This window comes from Rhinolophus ferrumequinum, chromosome 27 (genome assembly GCF_004115265.2).
Source record: "Rhinolophus ferrumequinum isolate MPI-CBG mRhiFer1 chromosome 27, mRhiFer1_v1.p, whole genome shotgun sequence".
NCBI classification, from domain to species: domain Eukaryota; kingdom Metazoa; phylum Chordata; class Mammalia; order Chiroptera; family Rhinolophidae; genus Rhinolophus; species Rhinolophus ferrumequinum.
Window position 1 is genome coordinate 2,927,720 of NC_046310.1, and position 24,946 is coordinate 2,952,665.

General features: G+C 35.6%; 1 protein-coding gene across 6 annotated transcripts in view; it reads left to right on the plus strand.

The window, feature by feature from the left end:
* Positions 1 to 24,946, plus strand: part of DENND1B (DENN domain containing 1B) — a 182,410-nt gene that overhangs the window by 59,858 nt on the left and 97,606 nt on the right. For all 6 annotated transcript variants that reach the window (XM_033099525.1, XM_033099523.1, XM_033099527.1 and 3 more), the window contains 3 exons: positions 14,471 to 14,520; positions 16,474 to 16,593; positions 24,875 to 24,944. In XM_033099525.1, coding sequence (XP_032955416.1) covers positions 14,471 to 14,520; positions 16,474 to 16,593; positions 24,875 to 24,944 — 240 coding nt within the window. The remainder of the gene's footprint in view (positions 1 to 14,470; positions 14,521 to 16,473; positions 16,594 to 24,874; positions 24,945 to 24,946) is intronic.

Here is a 24,946-nt window from a genome sequence, read left to right on the forward strand (position 1 = left end):
ATAACATTAAACAAACCAAATTATTTCTAACGTCTCATTTTATAAGGGAAGAGAATACATCCCTCTGATTTTTATGTTTTTTTTTAATTATTTCAATGCGGGAATCTCTAGGACATCCCCAAGATAGTTTTAGTTATAAAACATATCCTGGAAGTGTTTGATTTTTTTTCTATATTCAGAGTCTGAGTTTGGGAAAGCAAAATTTAAAAAGTTAATGGAAAGTTTGGATGTTTGATTAAGATGAAATCCATGCATGCCTAAGAAGCAACAATTTGGTCATGTGTTTAATCAAAGTGACAATAAAATCTTTAAAAGTAAATAGAGACAATACTATGATTGAAGAGTTCTTCCATAAATGAGGAACTTTTGTACCCCCCCCTTAAATAATAAAAAACATAATACAGTTAGGATTAGGCAGACAATTATTCTGTTAAGACACAGAATTTTGGCTTCTAGGAGGCACACAGTAAGAATAACCGTTCATATTGTTATTACATAAGTAATAGCTTTTCATCTTCCTCAATAAGTCCCAGGAATATAGTGGTTAAAAAACACACAGAAAAGCCCCCCCAAATTGCTGTTTTAGTACAAAACTATTTGAAAACAAAAGTATTTACACAGATTTACCTTACACATAGTTTCTAAAAAAGCACACAAACTCTGAGGGGTGGATAACAGACCTTCAAGCATTTTGACAGACTACCAGACCTCGTGAGCACCCATAATACGACTTTCTAAAGCCACACATCCCATTTACGTCTTCCTAAAGTAGAGAAAATGTACACATTCATTGACGTGACACAGAGGTAGATTTTTTTTATAGCATACAAAAATAAGAGGTGCATAGACTTAAATTATGCTTCATAGTCAGTATTTTAGGATTCTGTCTTCAAAATGATCTGGGTACCAGACAATTGTACATTAATGAACGCAGTTGAATTCCAGCAGAGGGTTAGGCGGCCTGAAGACTGAGTGGGTCATGGCTGTTCCTGATGACCACCTGACTTGTGCGTTCCTTCTCTCTTTCTCACATTTCTGTAAAAGGGTAGCCAAGTTACGATTCAATATATATTGACAGCCTAGCATGTGCTCCTGTGCTAGGTGAGAAAAGTGCATTTAGAAATGCTTTGAGAAAAGTGCACATGTCACATAATCATTTTTAATTAAACAATACAAATTCCATGAATTAAGCTTATGATAGTAGAAATTATCGGAAACAGTTTGAATTACAATCCTGAGAGTGAATAGTAGTAAGAAACTGTGTATTATACAATAATAGAAGAAAATTTAAATCTTACCCTTTAGAGCCAGCTACTTAGCTGATCCCACAACAAATCTACTTAGTACTATATACAGTGTTCTTTTCATGTACAATGATGTCTAATTGCTTTGCATGGGTTAGGAAGAATGCCTGTTCTTTAAACAATTTTCTTACACATCCATCATTTCAAAAAGTAGTTTTTCTTTTAATGATTTTTAAAGGGATTTGGTCAGAATAAATAAACTCTGATTTGAAATTGAGGTAGATTGGTAGCTGTACATTTTAAAATTTTGCTTCTCGCATCAGTCATAAAAAAGATCTAAATTATTTGACAATAATTTTTTAACTAGTAATAGTTTCAAAATAAATATTTAAATGGTTGTCGTTATGTATTTTTAAAAAACTGTTTATTTTTGTTGTTTAAACTCAGTTATCATTTTTAACTACCAGTTGATCACATCAGACACAGAAAAAAATTTAATTGCATTCTGTACCAACTCTTGTTTTTACAACTGGAAAGAATTAAATGTGTTGAACTTGTTTTTGAATTGCGATGGTTAAATTTTTATTTCATTACCTCTGTGAGTATATACATTATATAAGAACACATATTTCTAAGGCAAATTGATTTTTAAATGTTTAATGATACACAGTTTTGTAAAGCTAAGAGAATTGTAATTGTGTCATCACTGAATGCTTTGTTTCATATCCCAAACATTTTATCAGTGGTCTAGCTTAATAACCTTAAAATATCAATTATTTCTATCAAGCAATACTTTGTAGCTACACATAGTGTTATCTTTTTAGTATGTTCTTGTGTCTAAACGTGAAGAATTAGAATAAAACATTGTAAGTGACAAGCCTGAGGGAAAGTGCTTAAAGTTAAGATTTTCATCATAATTACACTTTTCTCTCTATCCATCTTTATATAGATCAGATTTCTTTTGTAGATGCAGTATTATTACGTTCTTATTTGCCTGTATGCTTGCTTTATATTTTCTGTTTCTAAAATTTAAAAATTTTATTGCAAATGGGGAAACTAATTTGGAAAAACAGTGATATTTTAGAAATTTTGCTTTATACCTGAGGTATTTATTAGAAAACAGACCCAGACCCATGCAATCTTGCAAACTCCTATTGAAAAGAATATTTTTGCATACATTTTAGATAGTAAATTTGAAAGCATCTGAAAAAAGTGACCTTATTTTTCTGCTGAGGGGTGAACAGGTGTTACGTTAATGAGCTCTTAGAGATGAGGTTTTTATTTATTTTTATGGCAGTGAAATTATTATAACTATGCAAATGATTCACATCAATCCTGGAATTATTCAGCAACTTACAGAAATTAAATAGTAGATGCTGCAGATTGAAAGAGACAAACGTGGTTTCACAAAAACTTACTTTTTCTTGATCAGTAAGCATTTGACCAAAGTCCATTTGGAATTTAGTCATGTAAAGGGTTCTGAATCTTGGAGAGAAACAGAGTTGACAAATAATTTTTTCAAGGTGACACAACATAAGCTGCTGAATCAGAAGCAATTCTCCTGAAGTCGGGAGAAAAAATATTAAATCTAATATAGGGGCATGAGTGTCTCTGCCAGGTCAAAATGTGACATTTCAAATATTTCCTGCATTTTTAGTTAAAAAGAAGTTAAAATTAATTATGAAACAAAGGATGGAAACAAGAGGAACAACATTTTCAGATGTTACTTGATGGACAGACAGATTAAAATCTTTCAAAATTGGCATAAAGTCAACATTAATTCACATGAAATATGTTGCTTCAAAATAATTTTGCTTATTATAACTGTAAACCACTTTTTAAAAATGGCTTTTAGGGAAAATTCATTTTAGGAATAGGTGTAAGTTGAGTGAGGCTTGTTTGTGGGTTACAAGAATCAGTAAGTAACAATAAATCGCCACCTTACCTTTTGGTTGGGTTATTTCCATTTTCCCTCCCCCTTTCAGTACATTATGAATGGATTTGGTCTTTTAAAATAATATTGCCTGGTTGTTTACTGATGTTTAAAATTTAAGCCTTAAATGCAATTGGGGAGAATAAGTAGATACGAAGGCACTTCACTATCAAAATTTTGAAGTTTAAAAAATATTGTCTATGAGCTGGAAATGTTTAACTTGATCAACATATGGTACCAGCTAGCCTCATCCCCACCCGTTCTTTTGTTATCTTGTTATTGTTATAAGGCTTAATGGCAGTTGTAAGCCATAGTTCTGGATGTGGGGGTTGGGCCCCCCTGGGGAGGAGGGGGGGAACAGCAGTGTGGATTATGGAAATATGGATTGATCTAAAAAGAGACCCCTTGTAAAAGGACAGGGCTCAAAGAAAAGCTAGGAAAACTGATGAAAAGATGATGGAATATGATGTGAAAATGATCATTTGAAATCTTTCCTTTCATTCCCAGCTGCTGTGTTTTGGAGAAAAGGAGTGCATTTGTATGTTAAGGGAGAGTTAAAAGAGGCCAGATTAATAGTATTATTTATTAGATATATTTTCATTTTGAGTGAGGTAAAATATGTGCATTTTAATAGACTTTGCTTATGTGAGACTTTTAAAATCTTAAAGACATAATGTTAAGTACGACATTCTATAGAAATATTTCAAGTAATACACACATTTGATTAATGTTTGGCCTTTAAATAGATAGAATTTCAGATGACGTAGTATAGAGTTCTACTCTTGAAGCATATAATTTTATTAACCAAGGTCACCTCAATAATTTAATAACATAAAAAATAGACATAATTTCAAAAATTAACTTTGTGGTTGTTATATGTTATTTTAACTAATTGTGATGGTGCATATCATATTTGAAATATGAATTGTTTTCTGTTCCTTTTATAATTTAGTTCAAATACATAGTCACATGTTTATTCATATGTGTTTTCTCTAGACAAGTGAGAACATTGCAGCTTACCTTGGTAAGCTCATACTAAGTGGTGACATGTACCTTTATCCTTGGCCTGTGTGACCAGAGAAGACAGCAGTGCAGTCTAGTGATCGTGTTTGCCAACGCAGATGCCAGGCCATGTGGCTTTAACTCGTTTCTGATGTGCTGTGTACAACAGAAGAAAAGTTGTTGCCTGATTCTAGAGTGTGGGAAAAGGTAGACTGGGAAAGAGTTAGCCTGCCAGCATGGAAATAAGACGTTTGGAGGAGGAGCGTACTTGGAGGGTGGGAAATGTTTCCAAGTTGGATGTCCCGCCTGTTCTGAGGGATGTCTGCCAGGCGGTAGGAAGCCTCTGTCGAGTTCAGGAGGATGAGGTAGTTTCACACAGTCAGTACGTAACTGGACTGGTTCTCAACTCGGGTCTGTCTGCAGAGCCCGGGCTTCTACCCCACACTGTGTGTAGCAGTGAGATGAGATCCCCCCTGGAGAACAGCAGTGGAGCGGGCTTTGGAGCAGGAGTTGTGAAGTAGCCCAAAGAGAAACGACAAAGGGAGGGGGAGGGCTGGACGTGGCTACCGACATGACGGGAGGGTGCTGGTGGCAGGGGACACTAGTCAGAGACCTTGTTTTCCTCAGATAAAGGGGCAGATCCCAAGTGTTTCAGACACGATAGATACTGAATGAACATACGTTCAATGAGCGGATGAATGAAGGGTTACACATTGTTGAAAAGTCCAGTGTGATAAAGGCTGCAGAGGGCTAGTAATGTAGAAATTAGAGATCACCGGTGGCAGCAGACTGAGAAAACTCAGCCAGAAGTGACAGAGACTTGCCGTAGGCCCGTCACACTTGCAAGACAATTTTCAGAGAAAGGAAGAATTTGTTTAGTTCTGCTTTTCAGCTGACCTGAAGGTTGAATCTAACTCAGAATTTACCTTAGTCTGCTTTTACAAGTAAGTCACTTCTGTTTTTAGAAGCACTCCTTATTTTCCATATGTCCCAATACAAGAATATACTATAAAGAATACACAGAAAGTATGAGATAATTTATTCAAGAGAATTATTCTTAACTAAGACAGTTTATCAAATACATATGTATATAGTGTGTGGTTTGTTGAGTAAAATCCTTTGCAAGAGACTCAGGAAATTGTGTTTTCTCTTTGAGTTCATTTATGCCAAGGTGGAGGAGAGTAGGAATGATCAAAACTCATTGCTATTTGGTGAGACTTGTTTGGTGGCTTTCTGTGAAAAGAACCAGTGTTTGTGGTTCACTTTCTCATAGAAAGAGTTCTGCATTACAAGAACTAAGACCAAAATTGGCACCTTTATTTATAATCTCAGCAAGACGCCAAAGATTACATCAGCAAGGAGTGTGAACTAAATTTTTATTCCTAGGGGTGGATGGTCTTTAGTGGGTGGGGCAGAATATGTTTGCAAAATAATAGCTCACAATATTTCTAGTTAGAATTTCAAGAAGCACTCATTAAAAAACACTTACGACTTAAAAATTTAATTGTAGTTTGAAATATTAAAAATAACGGGCATGTACATTTTCTATAAAAGAGAGATCTTGTGTCATTTGAGATAACCAAGAAAAAAATCAGGGCTCCTGGATTCTTGACTTTTTAGTTCTGCTTGCCGACTGTATCTAAATAAAGTTTTATTTTAATTTGTAAGTACTTAGTTCCTTCTTTAAATTGAAGGGGATAAAAATTCTAGCGAACTTCGTTGACTAGAATTGCTAAAGGTGAAGCTGACCCCACGGTGTGTACCTTCTGAGCACCATAAATACACAACCTGGGCCTATCTGCAGAGCCTAAGGTCATTAAATAATTAAATACTCTCAGTCTAAGGCTCTCTTAGTATTGACCTTGGTTAAGCTCACCCTGCCTGTGTTACTCTAGTATTAGTTACTTGTTCTGGTATGACCCTTGTGATGACATGTGACACATGATTTTGTTTGAGATTTTAAATAATATGCTTCAGATTTAATTACTTGGTGTTTTCCTCATCTGTGAGAAAGAATCAACTTAAGCCCTTATTTTTAAGTCTGTTATCTGAAAGGACATACATGTATGTTATTACTGTAAATCTAATATTCTCAGTAGTAATAGACAAGCATAGACATAAGCAGCGCTTTGTTTTTGTTTTTGTTTTTAATTTTGCCTCAGGACTTAATTTCAAGGGAATAGAACAACTTAGGGCGAGTAAGACTCACATCGTTGATTCCATATCATCTCACCTTTCTTCCTGTGATTCCTTTACGTCCTGGACTCCTTTGTTTTTCCATACGCCATGTTTAACTTTGATCCTGAAGTGTTAGTTGAGTAATCTTAGCTCTTCATATATGAGTATATAGACAGTATCTGCCTTATAGAGGACAAGTAGGCATCAGATTTGGGCATCTGCTGATGATATAGTGTAGTGAAAAAAATACATAGGGTGGAAAATAATGGTTAGAATCGTCAGCCTGAGTTTAAATCCTGACTCTAACATTTGCTAGCTGTGTGACTTTGGAAGAGTTACTTAGTCTCTTTGACTTTTATCCCCCTGCACCCCCCACAAATAAAAAGGGAATAAAACATGGGTAGGAATTAAATGAGATAATATCTATAAAATGCTTAGGTCTCAGAGTAAGCAATTATCTTATCTTTATTGAGGAAGATAATAAAAAAGAAAGCATTTAGACTGTTAAAGCACGATGGCTTGAACTGTCTACCAAGATAAATTGATTCTGATGGTGATATCACCATGCCATTTCACATGAGCTCAACAATGTTTTCAGAGCCGATCACTGTGCCAGGCACTGGTTAGGGGAACTCCAAAGCTGAACAAGCCCTCAAGGATTTGGGAAATTCATTTGTTTGAACTGAACATGCCAGTTGTAATGACCAGGGCTTTCTGGTTGGCTAATGTCGTTGATCTCGGCTTACCGACTAATGACATATTGCGATGATAACACCAGAAGTGGCTGAATATAACTTCCATCTTGATACACATCATTAGGAGAATAAAGATATGTTTTCATCACTGTATGAGAAAATTTAGTGACTTTATAACTTGGGACTATTCAAGTTGCTTGTTGAGGAAAATATAAAAATATAAAGAATAATATTGATCTTCTATAACAATGAATAATCAGTCATATCTTTTATCTCTTCCATATCTTTTAATCAGTGCCATTCTCTTTCATTGTCTACCTAGGCGAGAGTCTCTCTCTAGAGCACCAGACATTTTATCCAACTACCTTCGGGATGTCTCCATTTTCACTCCTACATAGATCTTAATTGTGTGCCCTTCTGTGCATCCCTGCCACAACTGTCTTCCTTCAGGCCACCACAACTCACCTCGATGATTGCAAAAGTCTCCCATCTGATTACCCCATCTTTAGTCTTACCCTTTTAAAATCCATACTATGCATTATAGCCAAAGTGATCTTTTGAAATTCAAGCTCAATCACATTCCTCCCTTACATTAAACCCTTCAGAGCTTCCCTATTTCTCTTACGTAGGGTGACCACGATGTAATATCCAAGCTGAGGTACTTATTTATCCAACTATTTTAGACTGATAATTTATATATGGCACAATGCACGTTGAAATAGCAAGTACACAATGAAATGAGTTTTGACCGGTATATACACCTTTGGACCCACATTCCTTTAAAGATGTAAACTATTTCTATTACTCCAGGAAGTTCCCTCTCGATGCTTCCTGCATGCGTCCTGTGCCCCCTCTCCACTCCCACAGCCCCAGACTACCCCTATTCTGAGTTCTATCACAATAAATTATAACGTTGATTGATTTGTGGATATTGAACCATCTTGGCTTCTTTGGAATAAATCCCACTTGATTATGGTGTATGATCCTTTGAATTAAGGTATGATGTTATTGAATTAAGTTTGCTAATATTTTCTTTAGGATTTTTGCATCTATTTTTATCAGGGATATTGGCCTTAATTTCCGTTTCTTGTGGGATACTTGTCTAGCTGTGGCATTAGGGTAATGCTGGCCTCATAAAATGAGTTTGGATATATTCCCTTCTCTTCAGGTTTTTTGGAAGAGTTTAAGAAGAGTAGATGTAAAATCTTTGAATGTTTGGTAGAATTCACTAGTGAAGCCATCTGATCCTGGACTTTTGTTTGTTGGGAGTTTTTTGATAACTGATTCAATCTCTTTACTAGTAATCAATCTATTTAGATTTTCTATTTTTTCATGATTCAGTCTTAGAGGGTTGTATGGTCCTAGGAATTTATCCGCTTTTTCTAGGTACAATTTGTTGGAGTATAATTGTTCATAGTAGTGTCTTACAATGCTTTGTATTTCTGTGTTATCAGTTTTTTTTTTGTTCTTTTTTTTTTAAATTTTATTTTGTGTTATCATTTTTAACTTCTTTCATTTCTGGTATTATTTGAGTCATCTTTCTTTTTTTTTTTTTCTTGGAGAGTCTTGCTAAAGGTTTGCCAAGTTTGTTTATCCTTTCAGAGAACCAGCTTTTATTTTCATTGATCTTTTCTATTTTTTTAGTCTATTTTATTTATTTTCACTCTATTATTTCCTTCTACTAACTTTGGTCTTTGTTCTTCCTTTTCTAGTTCCTTTAGGTGTAAAGTTAGATTGTTTATTGGATATTTGTCTTGTTTCTTGAGGTAGGCCAGTATCATTGTGAACTTCCCTCTTAGAACTGCTTTGCTGTGTCCCATAGATTTTAGTAATTTGTATTTCCAGTTAAATTTGTCTCAAGATTTTTTTTTTTTATTTCTCCATTGCTTGCTTTATTTGTTCTTTGGTTATTTAGGAGTATGTCATTTAATCTCTACATGTTCCTTGTTTTTTCACTTTTCTTTTTGATTTCTATCTAGTTTCATATCATTGTGGTCAGAAAATAAAAAATATCTTCCCTACTGTGAATCACCAAGCTGGGGGTGGGGTTTTCGGCATGACTGTGTCTGCCTCTCCTGCCTTTCTCAATGTTGCCCTTTTATCCTTTGTTGTGGAGGAGCTGTTCAGCTAGTTTACAGTAGTTTTTCAGAGGGCATTGTTTCATTTGTTTCTGTAGATTTGATGTGTCCATGAGAGGAGGTGAGCAGTACCTTCCTATACTGCCATCTTGTACTCCCCCTCCCACACCCATGCCTTTTAAATGCTTATCTTTATTTTAAATAACGAGGTAAATATATTATGCCTTCCATTTGCCAAGCTAACCACCAATCTAATTGTAAATATACCTATTTTTTGTAACATCACTCTGCTTGCCTTTGAATCTAGGCTTTTCATTGGCATTAGATTAAAGTAGCGGTCTCATTACCTGTATAAGACTGATACACATACAACCCAAATCCTTGAGATTTATATTTCGACAGCGCAGTTCTTTTTATAGCAGAACGTATTTGCGTCATGGCAGTTAGTTAACTCTTCCAAAATTCATTTAAAATTTTTGATAGTAAAAAATAACATGATCATAATTAACAATCTGTACAGTTTTAGTGTGAGAATACACAGTCTTACAGTGCTTTCCCTAATTTAAGGGAGAAGGATAAAAGAGAAATTTGTTTCTAATTGAAATATTACATAAAAGGAAAAAAACCAAGTGAAAAATTCCACAGCGGGCTGTTATTCTGACAGTTATTCCTTTACCCTGAGTTTAAAATATATTCTTTAAGTTTACAAAACTTTTAAAAAACAGAGCAGGTTTATGTATAAAGAGGCTGTATGTGCAATTTGCCATGCTAATGTAATTCTTTTAATAAAATACATCCCGATTTGATCACTGTCTGTGTACAGCCGTTTCCCTTGAAAATTTAAAACATGTTGTAGTGCCCCTGTGAGTTGGCAGTGGTGCCCTGTGTGCCCAAGGTACAGTTGGGGACTCTCAGCTCTGCACTGTGCCAGGAGCTGCTTGTGACTGAGTGGCCCAGGGCATGTTTCTTTTGGGAAAAATAAAGTTGATTATTTCCCTGTGTAAAGCGCAAGTAGATTGAATGACTACATGGTGTTAATTAATTCTTATTTATTTTGGGAGGTAATATTCAAAATTAAGTAATCGTCTTTTTAGAAATCTACAGCCTTTGTAAAAAATTAAAGTTGACATGTAGCCCCCTTGTTGTTATAAAATGCTTCTGAACGTGTTATTCAAATAGATCAAATTATGGATATTTGAAAACTGCCCTTATAGAGTATTGTGTTATATTTTCTCTGAGAATTTTGGTACAAAATTAATTCTTATCTGATTAAAATTATTGTGAGGAGTCTTAAGAAAGGAAATAATGATATGTCACTCACACGTTATATGTATCTTTGTTAGTGGAAAGCGAATGGGTTTGCAATCTGACTTTTCCTCTCGTCTAAAGCTAAGCCAAACATACTCATTGGTAACCATTTCCCTGGCCAGTGATTAGGTTAGGACTGGCTTTGACCTTGTGGCTTATTAGGTCAAAAGGGAAAGTCAGCCAGTGGGGCTCCTGGGAAAGCTTTCCTCACCGATAAAAGGCGACTCACAGAAAGAGATGCTTCTTTCACTGGACACTGCTGTGGCTTCGTGTGATGTGTTGGACTCTGGCAGCTCACTGTGTGGCCCAGGATACAGGTAGCCAACGGCACAGCCAACCAGCTGGGGACAGACAGCAGAACAGAAGGACTGAAGGCTCCAGAGTCCTCCAGGAGGATGTGTACGTAACCAGTCCCGAACAAGTCACTTCTCACCACGCGAGAATAACTGTTTTCTTGTATTCATGAGGCAACCTTAACTGGTACAAGTAGACCCATTCCTTATTTAGAAATGCCATCCAAGCTAAGTCCAAGAGTCAAGACCCTTATGGTTCCAGTGTGGAGAGACTACATACACACTCAGATGTGTTTTCAGAAACCCTTCCATTGATTTTCATACTTTCTAATCTCCCTTCCAATCCATTCTGCCCTGCCATCGAGAACCTCTGGAGCATGATGGTTATGAAATTGAATTCACAGCACTTGACTGCTATATATGGGGTCAGGGAAGGGAAGGGATATAGACAACTGCCTATATCCTTTTTGGTTTGGGTGACTGGGTAGATGGCATTGCCAGTCTAGGTGATAAGGGCTATCACTCGAAGAATGACTTCAATGTTTTACATTTTGAATTTCTGGGGAACATTCAGAAATTGATACTAGAAAGTAGTTAGACGTATAATCCTGGAGTTCCCAGAAGTACCTAAACCATAAGACTGAGAGATTTGGTAGTTGTACTGGGAACCGTGGGTATAGGTGAGTTACCCAGGCAGACGCCTTTATGGACTAGAATAAAGACAGAGAGGAACATACAGACCCTCAGAGAACATCGGGATTTCACTGAAGGGGAGGGAGAGGAGGAAAGCCATTGCTGATACCAACAATGAGATATCTCATTTCAACTTGGATTTTTCTCAGAGAAATTCTAAGACCTTCGTCGTTATTAAATTATAATAAAAAAGGAAACGTTACATATTTTAGCTTTAAAAAAAGTAGACTCTTGAAAGCTTCAAAGCTGTTTCCCCCTTCACTTGAGCCATTTATAATGGTAAACAGCAACTTCATGGGATAAAGAGTGAATGTATCATGCGGACACTAGCAGTTGACGGTCTTCCCTCTGCCAAGGGCAGCTTGATCGTCATGCTTATCATAATATGGGATGTGGGCCGAACAGCCAATGTAGGCATTTTCCTCAGGTCTGTTTGCAGCCCTTTATTTGATGGTGGCAGCTGTTTCGTTTGTGGGATATATGAGATAGATGTGTCATTGTGCCTTGTATCTGGTGACTCAGTTTTGTATTCTATTTCATTCTTTCTGTTATTTCTATTTTTAATATTTGACACATTTGTCCATGTGTTCTTTTTGTATAAAAATAAAATATTTCAGAGAATTAAGAGGATTGTGAAAACCCAAATAATTTTTCTTGGCTAAGGAAATTAGGTATTTTGTAAAAACAAAAGCCTGTAGAACACAGGGAAACAACTTTTGAAGAATATTACTGTAAACCTTTTCCATAAGCTATGGATGCCCGCCTAGAAATGTGAGTGTGTGTGTGAGAGAGAGAGAGAGAGAGAGAGAGAGAGAGAGAGAGAGAGAGAGAGAGAGATCAAAAACACTATGTGGTGGAAATACAAGACTTTATCAATAAATATAAAAGTACGACTTTCAATTAACATTATTGCTAAAAGGATCCCCAAACAACCTAATTGCATGCATCTTATTCCTCCCTCCAACGCTGTCTCTTTTTTCTTTTTTAACTTCAGTTTGAATAGCACCTGTAATTAAGGAAGAAACCGGAGCCCTGGGAGCTAGGTAGGACTTCAGCTATTGATCTGTGTAAAGCCAGCTTATACTGTCAGGGGAGAGGCAGTCAACTGCTGAGCTGCTTTGTCACTGACATAAGCTGAGAGAGGATTTTTTTTGTCTATACTGTTTATACACCAGTCTATAGACCTGCTGGCTGGTTGAATTTTAAAGAGCGCGGAGGTTTAAAGACTTGTCCCCTGAGGGGCGCTCCTGCCAGTTGGGAAGCGAGCTGAGGCTGTTTCGCAGAAGTGTGTGCTTGTGTATTGCTTGTGGAAAGAGGGAGGTGGAGGGTGTGAGGATGGAGCCACATGGGAAACCTTCTTGATTCAAGTCTTAAAATTGATGGGAAATACAGTGCTAACGTGGGTATTTTTAGCAGCAGGCAATGGATTTTGAATATGTATAGGTATTGTCCCAGGCCTTGCGTGAACACCTTTGTGGGAGGGGGTTGTCTAAATAGTGTTCCTACCGGTAGGAAGTGTGGAAACCAGGGCTTCACGTTTTTCAGCACAAGACAGGGATTAGCAATGGTCAAATGAACTGTTCTCCGTTGTCATGAACTGTTTTCCGTTTAAGGTACTGAAATGATTTCAAGTTGAGCAGGTCTTCTGATTACCTTTAGCAAAATATGGTGAGCAGTAAAAGCGCCTTTTCTAAATCAGGGGACTGTGCTCATACTTGTAAAGGTACGTGTTCACAAGCAAATCAGGGAGCCCTGCCCTGGAGACAGACGTGGCTTTTTACAGGGCGCTTCTCTGTCTGCCTCAGTGACTTATGGCTCTTGAAGCTTTCTTCAGTGTCAGCATTAGAATTTTACAACGTTTTCTTTTTAATCGATACCTTACTGCAGCCTACATTTTAAAAGAACGTGAGACATTCTGCTTTAAAACAATGCTATGTTTCTGTATACAGTTTAAATATTTAGATATTGGTGATTTCTCGGAATGTAAGATTTACTGGTAAAGAGATTTTAGTAAGGTATTTTTCTTGGGGGGGGGTCCTCCGCATTAAGTTATCGACTCTCTTTTTAATAGAAAACATCCTCATAAATCTCTGCTTTGTCTTGTAAAATAACCTGGCTTTGAAATTGTATGATGTTATCTTCAACTCTAACATTTAAGATTAGGATCAGAGTTAATCTTAAATTGTTTTTCATGTGGTATAAAATAGATATTTTTCTATTTTTTGTTAAGTGGCTGACAATTATTTGCATTTTGTTATAATTGTTAATGTGTATGATTTCTGAAAGCTTTGAAAATTATTTTATAATGACTAAAATCACCGCAGGTTTCAAAATCAATAAGGTTATTTTCTATGCTTAATGAAAACATTGATTTTTTTTTTGGTATTAGGCAATTTTTGAATGAAAGTTCACAGAATAGAAGCTATGTTGTTTCAAATTTAAAGGCTTAATGTTAGGTACACATTTAAGAGTTTTATGCAAGATATAACTTAGTGTTCCTCTTGTTGAATTTACCAAGAGCTGAGCCACATAAATGTGTTTCTTGAGCTACAGAAAGTCTCTTTAAACCGTTTTGCTAGGGGATTCGTGGAGTTGTTATACCTCTCAGTAATTCCTTCTGTTGCCAGCTTCATTCCCCTTTCTCTGCCTGCATTTTAATTGAAACAACATTTATATTTTTGAGCCAGAATCTGTCAGAAGTCCCTGTGGCTAGTCTGTGGTACCAGTAGCAGCAGACGTAGCTTCCCCATATGGTGCGGTGCTTCTGTAAAATCCATATGGCCCTGTTGAAGGGGTCCCCGCGGGGATGTGAAGGGCGTTGACACCCTTCAGGCCAGGCCTCCCCCTCGGGGGGCGTCCCTGGCATTGTCAGTGCAATCTGCCAAAGCACACACTTAATTCCCTTTTAATAATCAATTATTTCAGTCTCAGAACCTCTGCTATTTTTCTTTAGAAAAAAACCTTTTTTTTTCTCCTTAGGAGAAAAAGAGTTCTAACAGCATCTTTCTAAATGTGCTAAAGCTTTTGTAAACATTTGCCTTCGCAGGAAGTCCTCCAGAGCGTGCCCAAGTTCTGTTTCCCTTTTGACGTTCAAAGGTACAGTACAAGTCAACATTAAAATCACTTCACCCACCTTACTGAGCACTTGAAAACTATTCCGTGTTTTGTTTCTTTAATAAAATGAAACGTACTTTGCTTCACTGCTTCCACCAAAAAAGACGGGAGGCTCAAAGTTAAATAGTATTTGGGATGAAGGAGCCTTTGGAATCATTAGATCTTTTGTTTTGTCCACTGCGGCCAGTTGGAAGTCTTAAGGCTCCATTTCTTCTCTTTGTTCTTCAGGTACACATTGTAAGCACTGGCAGAAGAAAACACGACTATATCCTTGATCAGAACCTTAGAATTGTGTCTTTTAGAATTACATGTATATATCCCGCTTTCCATCTCACTTCACCCTAATTGAAAAGACCATCTGTGTGATATTGTAAAACTGACGGCTAGTTGTCTCCCAAGAATAGCTTTATAGAAATGGTGTAATATTATGGAAGGTTACCGGGAAACTCTCCTGGCAGTTTTGAAAATCTCATTATGCTTGTATTTTACTGAATAAATACTGAATGAAGAGCGTATTGCCTGTGTGCGGTTGGAATGTCACAGAATATCAAGCCCTTTGAACATAGAACAGATCATTTATTCTTTTCCATGTGATTTTCACACCCTATTATCAGTTTTCTAAGAGGATGGTATGAGGGGATTTTTAAAGAAAATTTATTTTAGGAAAATATTTTGCTAAAGTGAAGATTACTAAAAATCTAAATTTTTCAATATTAAAGGTAATATTCTGAGTAATGGGCTAATTGATATGAATAAGTATAGCTGGTGAGCGATACCCCTGGTTCTACCTCCTTTCAGGGGAATGGGTTGAGCCTGCTAAAGTTGCAGTTATACTAACAGCAAAGAGGAAATAAAGGAAGACAAGCTAGCAAAGCATATCGTGAACACCAGGCACCAGAGGGTACATTAGGCACTAAAGTTTGCTTTAGATGTTTGTAAACATTTTTTAAAAACTGCCCACTTGCTAAAAACTGTGTACATGTTAAATGTTCAGCATTTGAAATGCAATATTTCTTGGTAATTGAAAACCATTTGTAGTATTGGCCCCCAACTAGTAAATAAACTTATTTCCTTTTACATGATTCCTGTGGCTATTTCAAACCCCAAATTTAGGTGTCATGGATGTTTTATTTCAGGACAAGGAAGCAGATGTTCACTTACGGTTGTCTAATGGCCAGATCCAGCCAGTGACAGGAAACATATTTAAATATTTTCAATAGTAATAAAGAGTCAGTGTAATGATTTGCATTGCACCTTGCACTGCAGTGTGACACCTGTTATGGTGATGTACCTTAGTTCAAAAGTAGCTAAGATTCTTGGGAATAAGCTTTTTTTGTAGAAACCGTATTCTTTTTTTCTGCTTGGAAATACAGTCTCAGTATATAGGCAGCTCTAGAAGAGAAGGCTAAAGAAATGCCACTAGTAATTTGTATGGTACTTTATTGGGTGAGAATGTCAACGGAAGAAGCGATTAAACGGAGTTGATGGTGGCTTCCATTAGATTCTAAAGCAACCTGGTTTGCTCTCTGAGCCGCCTGAGAAGCATCAGGAAAAGAGGCCAGCATTAAGCAGACTCAGTCATCACGTCGAACTTCTCACTCCCACAGTTTAATAGCTTTTTTTCAGAATTTATAAAATATTTACAAGTACGTTAGGCATGTGAAAACGTATGGTAAAATACCGTATGATTCCCTAGTAAGGGATTAGTTTGCGCTGAATTGCTTGGCCTGTAAGGTGTTCCAATGTATTTTGATATTTGACTCATGATTTAGTTCACACATTTCACACTCAGTTTGAGAGCAAAGTTCTAACTTTAAGATCCAACTGATTGGAAAGGAGAAACCAATACCACATATAAATATATTCTTGCTTTTGCTTTTCTTTACAAAAATTCTTACACACGGCCTTACGTTTTTTAACATTATTGTATTTTAGGGTGTCTCAAAATCAAGTCGGACAGCACTTTACCTTTGTACTGACAGATATGGAAAGTAAACAGAGATTTGGATTCTGCAGACTCACATCAGGAGGCCAAATTTGCTTATGCATCCTTAGGTGAGTATTTGTCCAACCAGATAATTGGATGCCCAAGAGAATAACTGTCTTTCTTTGTGCTTCGTTATGTTTGGATGCTTAAAAATAGGCTTATAATTGTTTTCTTATTTGTTTTCTCCAAATTCAAGTAAGTTGAAAAATAATTTTATTTACTTGCTACATACAGCATCAATTAGGTTTAAAGATTTACCAGTCACAGTAGAGTTTTTCTTGAAAGAGATGGCTTTTTCAGAGATTAATTTTTGTGGGTTTATTTTTGAAAAATTAAATATTAAGATAGGAGTTCAAATAATGTGTGTTTCACATGTTGACTAGGATGCAAAAATCTTAAATTAATATGTGCTCTTTCCTGCCACTGACTCAAAACTTGGGTCCTGGAAGGGAATGGCTGCTTCAAGGCAAAAGTTGTCGACTCATGCCTCTGGGCAGAAGTGTTCAGAAGTGTTTATGTGTCCACATGGTGTTTTAAAAATTTTAGAAGATGTTCTTAACCTTATACATTTTAGTAAAATTTTGCATACAATTCATGTTTCTAATTCCAAACGGGAATGTTTGCTAAGTTGGGTTTTGCGCTGCGCAGAAGCCGCTGGATCTAAGCAGCAGGGAGTTAGTGGGGTCACGAATCTGCAGTTTCCCACCAAGTCCTACCTGCCCCACTGCACACACGGCAGCTGACGCCGTAGGTAGTTAGTTACGAGTGTGTTTCCTGTCCGTACACCTAGGATGTGCGTTGCAAGCTGGCAAGAAGGAAGGGTCCTAAAGGTTAGCTCCCCTTTTCTATGTCCTGATGAATTAGAAATCCAGAGTCTATAAAACATTCTCTATAAAATATTCATCTGCACAGAGGTTATAATGTGGATGTTAGTCAAGCTGCACTCTATGGAAATGTTTATAGGAAAAGAAATAGCGTTGAATAATTGAAACATTGCACAGAAAACTTGGCTGTGGAATCGCCGTCTTCTCTATTCGCTTACTCTGACTGCATTCATCATTCTCTGAGGTTAGGTTGGACATTGACTCAGACGTTTCTTAGAGTTGGAGAAAGTTTTTTCAATCTTTAGTCAAAAATACACTTTAACTGTTTTGTAAGTAACAGAATGTGCTGTGTCTCCATTCTGTCTTAGACACAACTTTTTCATTTGGGTAAACAATTGTGTTTCAAACACATATGTTTTTCCCAGAAGAGTATTGTGCTTCAGACTGTAGCTGGGTTCTTCTAATTTGACACCAGTTGGTTGGGCAGGCGAGGCTGGGAGTGACAGTGTGTGGAGTGGGTAGGGAGAGCTCCGTTATCGTTGTGGTTCATGATGGAAGTTCAAAAGCTATAGAGTTTAAAGGGGAGACTAACCTTATGCACTCTGCCCAAGACAGATAGGTTTGCCCTAATAGAAAGACCAGCACTCTATGTGCTTTCTAATTTTTCTCTGAATTTTTAAATCTTTTCATTGAAAAAATCAAATTTACCGAAAACTTTCAAGAATAGTACAGGGAACTCATACACACATCACCCAGGTTCACAGATGTTAAAATACTCCTCTCTCTCCCTCCCCTCCTGCTCTCTCGTGTACACACAAACATGCAGTACTCTATTCCTTAGAGCTTTGAGCTAGAAAATGTGCATACAGTGTTTTAAAGCTGCTTCTCTCCATTCCTGGATGACGCTATTATAACACTTGAAAGTAATTTAGGTTTACCTTAGAGTTCGTAAGTAAACAATTTGCACAAAACGCTATAAAAACCAGGTGTCCTTTTTCTCCTGGATTTGTGCTCTTATAACACTTAAAAGTAAGTATATTTGATTTCTATTTGCTTTGTTCACTTTTTAGAAGAAATATTAGAATTTAGCTTTATTTACTATAAACATCGATATTTAATTTTGAATTTTCAGCCTCTGTTGTTATATAATTTACTCTATGACAGGTCTATCCTAGTTTAATGAGATTTCAAAAGTACCCTATGGTATTACTAGTTTAAAATTTGCCATTATTTATATTTTAAATTGCTTTCCAAAGCTAGCAAAAATGCAAGGAATAAGTTCTTTTCCTAATTTGATTAACATCATTTTACAACTATAAAATTGTCGCCAAGGGTTCAAAATGAAATCCCCTCATAAGGGAGACAGATTGATGTTTGAGGCCTTTGTAGTGCCCCCAGCCTGGCCCCTTTAACTCACACCACACTTGAAGCTTTCACACTCTTCCTTTGGGCAAATCCCTTAGAAGCAGAATGTTTCAATTTTACACATTTTGTGTCAATTTTCCAGACAGAAAAACACCCTCTAGACATTAGACATTTTGCTACGGAAAGGCAGTTTCCTTCGTTTTATTTGATTACTATAAGTTAGGTTCCTGCTGATCACTCAGACTGTTAGTGGTTACCTGACTACTTGACAAAAAACATTTCCTTTCCTTTATTTAACCTTTGACTTTTGAATGTAAAAGTTTTATCAGCTCTGAGTGGAAGCACAAGTGTGGGGGAAGTCTTCTTACTACCACAGAATGGGCTCATGGCTTTATATATACATCTGTCTTTTGCCTTAATGTCTTTATGAAAAATTAAGGAATTAATCTTGTAACTAACTTTTGAAGGATCTCCTGCCTTTTGTTTTAAAATAGTTGGTCCTAATGTATTTATAAATGTTTACAAGACTATGAGAGTCAGTTATTCTTTGTTAAAGAAATTAGATTTTCAATTTTATAAAATTCAAGTAAAATAACCTTATTCCGTCAATGTAATATGTTGAATATATATATTTTTAAACTTCCTAGGATTTTTGTGGTTGGTTGTTTAAGACAGATTTTGACTGTCTTTGGGACTGTAAAACTTGTTGAAAAAATATTTTACCTTATTTATCCATAAGTTTGAGTTTATACATTAGTTAAAAATTAATTACATTGCACATATATTGTTTGAAAATTATCTAAGAAACCACAAAAATAAAACCATGAGAAGAACATTTTCACCTGAGCAAGGTGAGCTTGTATAGCTTATAATATGTATTGTATATATGTGTGTGCAAATATATATATATATATGTACATATATATATGTATGTCATTTTGGGCACACATTTTGTGTTTAAAGTTTGCAATAGAATCTGTTCAAGTATTTGAATTATTGACTACTCTGTGTACCGCAGGCCATTTTTTGTCATATAAAAAATGAGCAGGACTTCCTGTTGAGTAGTTGCTCCATGACAGGGCTTATGAATTCAGTTACCTACAGGGACCAGGTAGGGGACCCCAGTGAGGTAAGCAGGGTAGGTGTCGGACAGTAGAAAGTTGGGGTGAGTTTGGTGATCCTGGTAGTACGTGCAGCCTTCAAAGACAGAAGCCATTGATTGCACAGCACCAGGTATCTGTTGCAAAGTGGACCATGTGTGACCAGTCTGGCCAGTTCTTTTGATGTTTTAAAAAACAAATTTTCAAGTGAAGTATCTCAGATTTAGAAGTTGGCAACGTCTTTAGTTTACCACAGTGGTGTGGTGACGAAACAAAATCCGTTTGTCGGCTATTAATAGCTACAGTCCACACATAGCCAGTTTGCACCCTCTGCTCTGTGTGCTGCTGGTTATCTGCAACAGGAAATGGCCCTGCGTCCTGGACATTTTTAGGAGCATGACTGGGTGACAGAGTAGTTCCGCTTGAGGTAAGTGATGTTTTTATTAAAAAACGTGAATGATATGTACTCTTAAAAAGGAGCCAGCTGCCACCAAGAACGGGACACGTTCACAGAGCCCACACTGCGTGTCCCTGAACTCAGTCCTTTCTACTTCCAGGTGTGGCAGGTGTTGTGGACATTGGGTCTGTCCCACTACCTCTCAGGAACAAATTATGTACGGAGAAAAATGTTGGCTACATAACCAATAATGCAGTCTTCTTATTGGCTGAAATACCACTCTTAGATTGTTGATAAACAGATTTCTGTTGTTTTGGGAGGGATTTTATACCATGTTGCAGGCCACGTCCTCTTCAAAATTTTTATTCAGTGATGAACATAGAAGCAGTACTAACATTTACAATCACAAGGAATCACCAATATTTTAGATGAAAGAATCAAATTAAACAGATCTTTATCTACTAAGAAATTTGCTGATATGAACAAAATGTAATTGAAAACGCATCAAGATCATGCTATGAATATTAGTTAAGCAAATTTTGGAAGATAGAATTTGCTTCAGTGGATAGAAATTACAGGTAGGATGATTTCAGATTAAACCAGAGTAAGTTTTGTCACCATTGATTTCGCTGCCTGAAAAGTGTCTGGTTATTGGACACGTTTATGAAAAGGCTGGATATTATAGAAATTTGCCTGTTTGGGTGATGGGCTGTCTTCATGGACCCCTGAGCATTGGATTGTTCAGTCCTCTCCATCAGTTCTAATTCCAGGCTTGCCATTTGGTAGTTTTATGACTCTGGATAAGTTGCTTTACGTTAGTTTAGTCAAATGTACATCATACTGTTATTATAAGAATTAAATGAGATAACACATAGAAAGTTTCCTAGCACATTTTCATACATAAAGTTGGTGCTTAAGAACTTTTATTCCCCATCCTTCCAATTATTTTAATACATGGAATGTCTGATTCTTAGCTTGGACCCTCTACTCCCTAGATGGGCACAGAGTCATACTGCCCAAACAGAGATAACAAAGCAAGATGGAGCCTTAGAGACAAAACTCTGAGAGAGAGCCCAGAAGTGAAAACCTTGTTGTGGTAGATTTTTAAAAAACCGTGTTAGTCTGATTTATGGATGAAGTCACATTCAAGGGGGCTGGAAAACATCACGGTGTCTAGCAGGGTTCTAAACCTAACAGAATCACGCGTCGGATTTCATAATCAGGAGGATGAGCATGAGAACAAAATGTAGCACACCATGTGTGAAGCACAACACCGCCCCGTACCAGGATGGAAGTCAGTAAGTTAGTATTCTAGATTATAAAGAATAGTAATGGTTATGTAGAAACCATAATACCTAGCACAAATAATTGTTAAATTTTGAACAGTATTTTTCAGTATTTTCAAACGTAAATATTAATCAATTTTTATTAATTAAATTTGTTTCATTTTCAAAAAACAGGCAAATAATCTTACAGATAAATTGCACTTATCTGTGTAAATTAGCTTCTTAATGAAAAATTGGATTTTTAGTTCATCTTCGCAATTTGAAAGGAAATTGAAAGGGGAAGATGACCAGTGGCAAATAAAAATGTAAAGAGGGGAAAACCAGGGCATTTAAAAGACCGTTTAAGGTATTTGGTCTAGGAAAAAAAGATTATCTCACTTTGTAATAACCTGTGATTATGATGTTTATTATATTTTTAATAGTGAATCAAGAAAGAATTACTATTAAATAAGGTTTTACATTATTTGACTAAGATGAAAATGACAATGTAAGGATTAATACGTAGGTAGACAGGCAACAACCTAAAATCAATAAATTTTGCTTTATGTAAACAAGTTTGAGAGCAGGATAGAAACAGACCATCATGTTCCTTTCGTAGATTACATCTCATCTTATTTGAATATATAGCTCTGAACACACATCACATTGAAATTTTCTTGGAGTAGCAATTTCTTCAGGCCATTAAAAGTTGAAATGTGAATATGAAATGACTACAAATGAAATTGTACTCTAACTAAGGAACAACAGAGTGTCTTCAGAGAAGAACATTCTCCATGAAAATTATTTCATTGAGTGATAGTGAGTATAGAAAATACAATGGTAATTTGCACGACATAGAGCTAATCGTTAAAAGCAGTGTTAGCAATTATTTTGTTGAAGCCATCTTTTAGTGGCTTTTCAAAAATAGTACAGAGGAGGTGAATTTTTGAGTCCTAACATGACTGCAAATGCTATTTGTCTATCTACACACTTGATTGATAGTTTCTCTAGACAAAGAATTCTAGATTGCAAAGGATTTCACCTCTGCACTTTGAAGGCATTATCTTTTGACTTCCTGGGATTGCTGTTGAGAGGTTCAGTGACATTTTGAATTTGATTACTTTGTATGTTACTTGTTTTGTCCCTTTGGAAATTCTAAGGTGCCTTTCTGTGCCCTGCTCTGGAATTTTGCTGTGATACACTGGTGTGGCTCATGTGTTGTACAGTTCACCCAATGTGCACTTTCAATCTGGAGCCTTGTGTCTAAAATTCTGGGAAAATTTCCAGTCATTTTTAAAAAGAAATTTTTATTCCTTTTTCCCTCTTTTCTTTCTTTTTGGAATTACTATTAGTCAACATGAAAGTTGAGATTGAAGGTCCTAATATTTTAATATTTAGTCTCTTATTATCCATCAGTTTGCCTCTTTATTCTAGTTCCTAGGAGATATTCCTGATTTAGTTTCTAACCTTCCTATTGATTTTAATTTTTTTTTGGCTTTTATATTTTGAATTTCTGTGAGTTCTTTCTTGTTGTCTAATAATTTATTTTTTTCATTTCTTTTTTAGGTTTCGTTTTCTTGAATAGCATCCTGTTCTTTATTCAACTCCTTAGGACAGTAATGATAACTTTTGCAGTTCTCATCTGTTGTGTGTATTGTCTATGTTTGCTTAAATTTCCTTCTGCATTTGAATTGATGTCTTTATGTCCTCAGATACATGGTGGTTGAACTGTTAATTTATATTTAAGATACAGGCACTAAACTGAATTAGGAACATTTATGTGCGGTGGTGGGTTTCAGTCCAAGAAAATAAAACTTTGAGGTATTTTTTTTCCTTTGAGCGATTCCCAGATCAATGTTTCAGGATTCGATGGGGGCAAATCTACTGGCTACTGGTCATTTTCCCTTCTGTTGACACTCAGGTTTGGTTTCCTCTCTTCTGCTAAGTCAGTGATCATTCTTTGTATGCTTTCCATCTTTATAGCACCATTCACCCATGTTGCTCTCTTTTGCTCTTTTTGTTCCATTTCTCTTGTCCTCCTTAATTTATACCCTTTTTATTCATTTACTGTTATTTTAGTGGCATTTCCAAAGGCAGAGATAAATGCATGTATTCAATATGTAAGATTTAACCAGAAGTTGATAGATATTTTTAAATATTGTAGGCATCTTTTATATCAGTATTTAGTATTTGTAATCATTTTAAAGAAACCTGTAACATTCTGCTGCATAAAAATTACTATAGTTTATCTAACTATTCTTCTATTGTGACTTTAAGTTACTCCTGATTCAAAACACATCATTTGTAGTCATTAATAAATCAGAAATCATATGAAAAAATGCAGATAGAATGCTGTTTTTCTAAATTTAAAGTTCCTTGATTTAAAAATTTTTAAATATGTTTTATGTATATGTACTCTTGTCAATATACAATTATGTAGTAAAAGTATCACACTATTTTCTTTAAAAAAATAGCCTTGTATTAATTCTTTGAAGAAAAAAGGGAATATTTGTTAATTGATAATTAACTACACAGGTATGTTTTGTGATTGACTATTCTTCCACATGAAAAGCACACATTTTAATACATGATTAAAGACTTTGGGTAGATTTTTACTAATTAAAAATTAGTTTACCCAAGCAAATTAAAGTTTTAGTATAAATTAGGTAGATTTATACTAATACCTTAATTTGTTAATGAGCAGTACAGATTTTATTTTGTACAATTGATTTTTGGATTTAGTACTTTGCTTTCATAAAAATTAATTCTATTTGTAGCTAGCAAAATGAATCAAAATAAATTTTAAATTCCTATATTTGTTTTTGGTAATCTAAAAGCTCTTTGCAGTATTTATAATTTTCAAAATAGGCTTTCTGTTATTTGTATTAATATTTATTTTGAAATTGATCATCCTATTTAAACATCAATTTCTGAATAACTGATTAATTAAGCACATAATTCTATTGTACTACATGCTAAGTTCAGTAATATTTAAAAAATGTTTGTATATTTATTTTAAATGCTTTTAAAATTTACTTTTATGTCATGTTATAATCTTATTACAGTGGTTAATTTTTATCCTATGAGTGCTTTTGGTACATCCCTATTATGAATACCATGCAATAGGATTAAGTAAGTTTAGATACTTCTGACATAAAATAGAAGTGTGTAATGAATAAGCTTTGTAGTAGAAGTTTGAATTCTGATTATGTTATGAAAACTAGTAATAGATAATAATATATAAAGTTTCACTGTAACAATAAAGAGAACACACGTACAGTTCTTTTCTGAGTTCTAGGATCAACATGTTGGAAAAAACATTAGTTTAATGTTTATTTTGTTTCTTGAATCTAAATTATATATATGCTTATTTTAAAGTTAATATTATTATTTTACAGTTATCTGCCATGGTTTGAAGTATATTACAAGCTTCTAAATACTCTGGCAGATTACTTGGCTAAGGAACTGGT